The following is a 7,945-nucleotide window of genomic DNA, read 5'->3' as shown; positions in this document are numbered from 1 at the left end:
GAAGGAGGCCCAGATCGGAGACACCCTCTACCTGCAGGAGCAGCCGGTGGAAGCTCTTCCTGGGTTTAAACCGGCCAAAGCCATGGTGTTCGCTGGTAAGAGGTTCTCCTCTCATCCACAGCTGCTTCCTGCTGTCGGATCAAATCAATCAAATAATGAAAAGACAGACGTCATTGTTAATTTCCAAAGATTTAAGGTCGGAGGTCAGTGACTCAACAACACTAAAAACTACAGACCAAAGTCAGAAATCTTAGACCTGAATTTGTATAGCCACATAATTACTATTACTAAATCAGCCTATTAGCACCTTAAAAACAGCAAGACTCGGAAACAAGTTCATGCATTCTTCTCAGCTGCAGCCTGAGTCCTGACCAACACCAGGAAACTGGACCGTCCTTAAATCGCTGCACTGGCTTCCCCAGTGTGAAAGGAAAGGTTTTAAAATCCTGTTTCTGGTCTGCGAGGCTCTGAATGTTCTCGGGTGGAGTTACTTGTTACAGCATGAAGCATCCCGACCTCTCAGGTCACATGGGGGCAGGTTGACTCAAGATTCCTTAAGTAAAACACTCTGCCTTGTGTGTAAAAGTGAATAAACTCGCTTTGCCTTAAATATTGCAGGGTCGTGCAGTCAAACGTAAAACAAAAAACCCTTGGCTGCATGTCGTACAGTAAGTGCACTCAGTGCTTCAGACCAGGAATGAAAAGAGGTTCTTTCTTTTTTTGCTGATGATGTGCACTCTGTCTTCCCCCCCGTCCCTCAGGCATGTATCCGATGGACCAGTCAGACTACCAGGGCCTTCGCAGCGCCATCGAGAGGCTGACCCTGAATGACTCCAGCGTCACGGTGCAGAGAGACAGCAGCCTGGCCCTGGGAGCCGGCTGGAGGTGAGGCGAGGACGACGGCTGCCTCTGAATTAGAATGAAAAATGACCCCCGACAAAAGGAGCGGGTCGCTACACAGGACGGAGAAGGAAAAGTTTTGGCTTTTTTTTGGTTTAGAGTTAGAGACAAAAACTAAAGTGATGGGATTTATCTCTCATTATTTATTTTCCACACAAGCTCTGACATCCTCCGATTTGATTGATGGCAGCTTCCCCTGTTGCCAAAACAGACAGCGAGCGTGTCCTAATAGCTCAGATGAGATTTGTTTCCATTAGTGGCCGTGATGTAGATCATTGGATGTATTAAAGCTCCGATGAGTCCCTTGAACTCTTTCCAAACCGGCTCTTTGCAATTTAAAAGCAACGACTGAGTGAGAGAGCTGGATGAGTGAACCTGTGAACCTTCCTCGGCAGGCTCGGCTTCCTGGGTCTCCTCCACATGGAGGTGTTCAATCAGAGGCTGGAGCAGGAGTACAACGCCTCCGTCATCGTGACGGCGCCCACCGTTCCCTACAAGGCCGTCCTCTCTTCGCCCAAACTCATCAAGGTAAGAGCCGCTTTCATTTGGACTCGTACTGAACGTTTTAATCCTCACCTGGAAGTCGATGAAAAATGGAGGCTGTCTGGATCGGACTCTCCTTCTAACTGACACAACAATCAATCATCATATTCACTTTAATATCAGGAAAGCTTTTAGAGAAAACCAGGCAGCAACATCAAGTTCTGAAAAAGTGAAGCCAACACTGAAGTGCCTTTTACTTGGGGGCGACTCCTGTCTGGTTGTATAGAAGTCTATGAGAAAATGGTCCTACTTCTCTCTGCTGGCCACCAGGGGGCGACTCCTCTCTGGTTGTATAGAAGTCTATGAGAAAATGGTCCTACTTCTCTCTGCTGGCCACCAGGGGGCGATTCCTCTCTGGTTGTATAGAAGTCTATGAGAAAATGGTCCTACTTCTCTCTGCTGGCCACCAGGGGGCGACTCCTCTCTGGGTGTATAGAAGTCTATGAGAAAATGGTCCTACTTCTCTCTGCTGGCCACCAGGGGGCGACTCCTCTCTGGTTGTATAGAAGTCTATGAGAAAATGGTCCTACTTCTCTCTGCTGGCCACCAGGGGGCGACTCCTCTCTGGTTGTATAGAAGTCTATGAGAAAATGGTCCTACTTCTCTCTTGATGTATTATCTCAGTAAACATTGTAAACATGAGTTTATGGTCTCAATCTCTAGTTTCAAGTCTTCTTCAATCCAGCATGATGTTCATTTAGTACATTATGGTCCATTTAGAGTCCACCAGACCAGGAAGCAGGGGATGCTTTAGGGGGCGGGGCTTACCTGCTGATTGACAGGGCGCTACCAATGCTAGTTAGCTACTAAGACTGACATTTAGCTGTAAGGTTGACCTTGGTGCTTGCAGGAACACGGCAGTGAGGAGATCACCATCGTGAACCCGGCTCAGTTCCCAGACCGGTCGGTCGTGTCCGAGTATCTGGAGCCGGTGGTGCTGGGGACCATTCTGGCTCCGGACTCCTACACCGGCAAGATCATGGCTCTCTGCTTGGTAAGAGGACATTTCAACATATGTGTCTGCCTTGTAAAGATCGTATCCACAGCGTAGACCTTCTGGGATTGATAGTCTCTGAGTAAACCTGATCCTCAAGCAAAGAAAAGAAAAGTGTTCTAATATTCTTATAATTGTGATGTTTCTTTAAGTGTTTAGGGCTTTTTTTCACATAAGAGAAGTGTCTCCAAACACAATTATGAATTCTTAGATTGTTTAGATTGTAAATTCATGAAAAAATAATCTCATAATAATTGTGTGTTTTATGCTGAAGAATCGTAGAGGGATCCAGAAGAACATGGTGTACATAGACGAGCAGCGCGTCATGATGAAGTATCTCTTCCCTTTGAATGAGATCGTCGTGGATTTCTACGACCTCCTCAAGTCGATGTCCTCCGGATACGCCAGGTCAAACCAAACCTCTACTACGGACAGAAATACGTGAAGTGTCTTATTATAACTGTAGTAATATTTACAGGAAAATGTAATTAAATAAAATTACAAGAACGTGATACATTTGTATGTAGTAATACTGTGAAAATATCTTGTTATAACTTGAAAAACACCTTTTTCTAACTAAACGTTCCACGTTCTAACACAACATGACACATTAAACGTATTAATTCATGAGATCCTGACTGAAACACGGTTGACCTCTGACCCTCAAGCTGACCCTCGTGCTTTGATTTGACCTCCCTGTAGTTTCGACTATGAGAACGCCGGCTACCAGACCGCCGACTTGATCAAGATGAACATCCTGCTGAACGGCCAACCGGTGGAGGAGCTCATCACCATCGTGCACAGGTACGATCCTCACTGGATCCAGATGTTCTCAGGGGATCCTTCCATCGCTGCGTTGACTTTTATGAGTTTACATAACGTCAAGGTTAAAGGTCACGGCATCCTTGTAGTAAATCCTCTGAGCTGCGGAGCGTGAAAGGTTTTGGACGCTTACCTTGCCTCCTGGCAGCCGGTGTTGACATTATCTGTTACAATGACTTTTCTCTGCGGACAAGGACTTCCGTTTGTGACGAGGACGGCAGAGGAAGTCCATTTAAAGTGCTCCGGTTTCTGAAGGGCGCTCCGCTTCACCGGCGACGGCTGCTCTCCCAACGTTTACACCAATCACAGAGCAGAACAGCTCGGACTGAAACACTGGAGTGGGCCTGAAAGTAGGACCTGATCTGGAGCATCGATACGTAGCGTTGTGTAGAGTAGGGCCGAAATAATCACGGTAACGATATTATCATAATATAGAAAATAATAACAGCATCAGTCAAATTCATCTTTAACTTTGTCTGTTTCTCTGTTTTTGTCTGTAACCATAATTATTATTTATGAGGTGCTGGATTATATTATATCATTATCAGAGACTTGCTTTATAACATCAAAGCAATAGTTTGACACGTTAATTTTCTCGTGAGATGAGACGACGAATACGACTTTTCAGGATTGTGCGTTGAGTCAAGTAAGAGATGATTGGCTGAAAATAGCCTTAATACGAAGCCTCTAAAGCTAAACACTTTATATCTTTAAATCCGAACACAAACGGAAACTTTAAAAGTTGGGCTTTCACTGTTTTTGACCTTTTGGACAAAGCAAAGCTCGCTGTTCTCAGTCTTTATGCTAAACTAATGTAAAAGCCTCCCATATATGGGCTTCCTGTCTGTGAGGTTGTGATGCTGATGTGTTGCGGTTACAGAGGCCGTGCGTACGTCATGGGGAAAGCCATGTGTGAGCGGCTCAAAGACTCCATACCGCGGCAGATGTTCGAGGTCGCCGTGCAGGCGTCCATCGGGAGTAAGGTCATCGCCCGGGAAACGTAAGCACGCCGCCACGCAGCGCTTCACGTAAACGTGCATCTCTCACGGAGCACGACGACTTGTGTTTGTGTTTGAGAAGTGACATCACGGTATTTTCCTCTTTCAGAATAAAGGCGTTCAGAAAGAACGTTCTCGCCAAATGTGTAAGTGAAGGGTTGTTTTCTTAACTCTCAAAAAAGTGGTTGAATCTAGAAATGCACCATAAACACTCTGAGTTCTGTGTGTTTTTAATCTGTTTGTAGTACGGAGGCGACATCACACGGAAGATGAAGCTGCTGAAGAAGCAGGCCGAGGGTAAAAAGAAGATGCGGCGCATCGGCAACGTGGAGGTTCCCAAAGACGCCTTCATTAACGTTCTGAAGAGGAAAGGCAAATAGATGCAGTTATATTATTACAATAAAAGAAGATTTAGCAAATGCAGCAGGTCTTCATTATGGAAATGCTGGATTCTCTCTGAATAAAATAAATTATTCCAATAATTTGCACTGTTATGGATCCTGTCATGAATGCAGAGGTTTATCAAGCAGTCAGCAAATTAATTTATAAATGTGATTATTTAGTTGTTAATCATTGGGGTAATATTTTTGACTGTTGGTTGGATGAAATGTTGGTGTTTTTTTTTGGTGTTTTGATCTCTGGTCTCCAAGATGATATAGATTTCAGATAATCAATCTCAATAAAAGGGATGTGCTTTGAAGCAGTGCTGCCAGTAGATGGCAGCATCAGCTCAAACCCGCAGCAGAGCTGAAAGAAATAATATGGTATTCACCAAAACCCGTTTATTTTAGTCACACTGACTAATGTAAGTTTATTCTCCCTACATAACATCAAAAACAACAATGTTAGTAATACTAATAAAAATAGCTAAAAACAATTACTATTACAGGCTTTACAACTGGTTCTTATTGACCTTATTGGTACAAAATCAAAATAAGTAAAATTAAATAAATTGCAGGGAGATAAAATAAAAATAAAAGAACGCCTTCATGTGCTGGTTAGGTCTGAAAGGTTGCAGAAGTCTGAGCTGACTTTCATTGTTTTACATTACTCTTTTATTTAAATTAGTCATTTTTTGTCATGTTGCCCTTTTTTGAATTTATTTTTTTACATGCATTTTAAACACTTTATTTTATTGTCTTTATCATGATTATTTGGAGTTATGAACGAGGCGTCTACCCGTTGCGATGCTGAGCAAAACGTCCCATGAAGGCGGGTGGGGGGGGGGGGGGGGGGGGGGGGGGGAAGCGTATTTGTCCTTTTTGGATGTACGTCATACCCGTAGTTCCATCCGCTCATCAATGCGGAAGTGGCTTTGAATGGCTCCAGCGCTCCAGTGTTTTTATCCTTAATTTCAGCCGCACGTATCCAACTACAGAGGGGGTTTATAATATATACACACGTCGTTGGACAGTAATGGCTTCCTGTTTTCTCCTCCATGTGTGTGACGTTGCGTTGACGTGTGTAGGAAGCGTCGTTGCTCGCTAGCAGGTGTCAAGCCCCCCCAAACGTCAAAGAGCCAACATGAAAGTTCGCTCCTCCGTTTTCGCTTCGTCCGTTTTGATTTTTGAAGTCATCGGCGTCGCCCTCTTCCTGCGGGGCTTCTTCCCGGTGCCGGTGAAGTCTTCCCTCCCGTCCAAGAGCAAGCTGTCGGATCTGCCGGCGGAGCCGTTGACAGGTGCGCTCGCGGACGTCGCCCGTTGTCGTGTGTGCGCGTGCTGGGTAACCGCTTTCAACGCGCGTCATACAAACTGTTTTCTCTTATCACAGGAGGCTCCCTCAACTCCTCCTCCCACCTCCCGCAGCCGCTCTTCAAGAGGGTGGTCGTCATGCTGGTGGACGCCCTGCGGGAGGACTTCGTGTTCGGACCCGCCGGTGTTCGAGATTAACTGGTGGCTGAATTAACTGGTGATATTCTTTATACTAGGCAGATGTTTGGGAGGCGTGTCCTTCTGAGGACCCCTTGTTGACTATCCAGGAAATAAACATTTGATCGCTTCTTGTCTTTATCACGTTCATGTGTCGGTGTGTTTGGAAACATTACGGTCCGCTGTAACATTATAACCGTTCGCCAGCCCGTCGGTGAGCTGCCGCTGTCAGGACTCTCCTAGCAGGACTAGCGAATGAGACAGTAGGTGACTGTCCCGATGCCTGTTCAATACACTGCTAACGTTAATAAATCTGTTGAAATGTGTTCTTGTCGTCAGTCTCATATGTTTAATCACACATGGTTAGTAAACTGCTGTCCAGACGGCCCGATAGCTGGTTCTGCTTTAACCCACCCTGCAGGAGAAGCAGTTTCCAGCCCGCTCAGAGCGGTGAGGAGACTGTGGTCAACTGTGGTCTGCTCAGATTAACCTGTGATACAACATCTGCTACCTACCTGAGCGCTCTGCTCAGCTTTCTGCTCAGCTTTCTGCTCGGTCTAGACAGAACCGCTTGGTACCATCAGACATCTGGGCTGTGGAAATATGTTGTGTGGCGACAGAAAAGAAACAAAGACATGTTTGGCGGAGTTCAACGCGGCACATGTGAACACGACTTGGCTGTCAAGTAGCGTCAAGACCCGCAGATACCAGCGCACTGACCTGTGTGGACCTGCTCTGTCATATAAACACTTCCAAATAAAACATGATGCAGCTAAATGTGAGTTTACACACTGTAGTCATGCAGCACACTGCCAGAACTACAATCAGTCATTACTGTAGCAGAAGGAGACACAATGGATCAGTAACAATTCAGAATCACTTTTATTGTCCAAGTATATGTAGACATACACTAAAAATACAAGGCAGTAGCATGTCCTTAATGTACAGAAATGTGACAGACATATCTCATCTGCCAGTTGAGGTGTGTTCCTGTCCTGTTTGAATCCAAACCAGACTGAATTAGTCTGTATGTGGAGTCTGTTCTAATGTTCTTCCAGACTGGACTATTGCAGTGTGGAATGGGATCAGCAGCTCCGGAGGCAGGTTGGACCTCCAGAAGTAGCCAACACGGGTCTGTAGCTTCCTTATAATTTTCAATCAAAGTACACACGCAGGACAAAAATAGTTAAGGTCTGCTGGGGGACTTCCAACGCAACTTGTGTGGTACCACAGACTGCATGTGGTACACTCAATCTGAAAGGGAAAGAGATAGATGTTTAAATATCGACAAACATTTATCCTGATACTAGGGTTAATTCTTAGCTGTGGGCCTGTATGTGGAGTCTGTTCTTATGTTCTTCCAGCAGTTCCAGTGCCTCCAAAAAGTGCAGACATGCAAGTTAGGTGAATTAAAGTAGACATTTTCAATATCTGTTCAATTGTGACTGTTCACCCGGTGATGTTGAGGTGACCCATCCAAAGTGCATCCCAGTCTTCCAGCCAAACTCTGGGCAGGATATGAATTAAACTTCTTACCCAGTCGTCAATGTCAGCTCCCGAGCTGAGCTCCCCACAAGCTCGGCACAGCTGGGATAGGTCATCTGTTAAGGGGGGAAAAGCCATTAATGTAGTGCAGTGCCAGTATGGACACATTTCAGTGTAGCTGGTACAATCCTGAATACCTGAATTTTCCACCAGAGCCTGTGCCATGTTAAGCCGTAGTGTCGCCACCCCCTCCTGGTCCACACGATACTGCACAGTTTCATTTAGAAGTATCTGCTCTGCAAGCTAAAGTGATAACAGGGAGTACAATTCTGAAG

The 7,945-nt window shown here is 45.4% G+C and overlaps 2 protein-coding genes across 2 annotated transcripts in view; both read left to right on the top strand.

Moving 5' to 3' along the window:
* Positions 1-4,734, top strand: part of guf1 (GTP binding elongation factor GUF1) — an 11,492-nt gene extending 6,758 nt beyond the window's left edge. The window contains exons 9-17 of the mRNA XM_084009178.1: positions 1-95; positions 762-885; positions 1,296-1,428; positions 2,294-2,437; positions 2,712-2,845; positions 3,140-3,241; positions 4,140-4,259; positions 4,367-4,403; positions 4,503-4,734. The exon at positions 1-95 is cut by the window's left edge and continues 45 nt beyond it. Of these exons, the coding sequence (XP_083865304.1) occupies positions 1-95; positions 762-885; positions 1,296-1,428; positions 2,294-2,437; positions 2,712-2,845; positions 3,140-3,241; positions 4,140-4,259; positions 4,367-4,403; positions 4,503-4,637 (1,024 nt within the window). The 3' untranslated portion in view covers positions 4,638-4,734. The remainder of the gene's footprint in view (positions 96-761; positions 886-1,295; positions 1,429-2,293; positions 2,438-2,711; positions 2,846-3,139; positions 3,242-4,139; positions 4,260-4,366; positions 4,404-4,502) is intronic.
* Positions 4,735-5,269: 535 nt separating this feature from the next.
* The window catches only part of pigg (phosphatidylinositol glycan anchor biosynthesis class G (EMM blood group)), a 65,537-nt gene continuing 62,861 nt past the window's right edge, over positions 5,270-7,945 (top strand). The window contains exons 1-2 of the mRNA XM_084009171.1: positions 5,270-5,935; positions 6,028-6,133. Coding sequence (XP_083865297.1) covers positions 5,782-5,935; positions 6,028-6,133 — 260 coding nt within the window. The 5' untranslated portion in view covers positions 5,270-5,781. The remainder of the gene's footprint in view (positions 5,936-6,027; positions 6,134-7,945) is intronic.

Source organism: Eutrigla gurnardus (genome assembly GCF_963514095.1).
Source record: "Eutrigla gurnardus genome assembly, chromosome: 5".
Taxonomy (NCBI): Eukaryota; Metazoa; Chordata; class Actinopteri; order Perciformes; family Triglidae; genus Eutrigla; species Eutrigla gurnardus.
The sequence above is the reverse complement of the archived record's forward strand: the minus strand, read 5'-3'. Positions and strand labels throughout refer to the sequence as shown.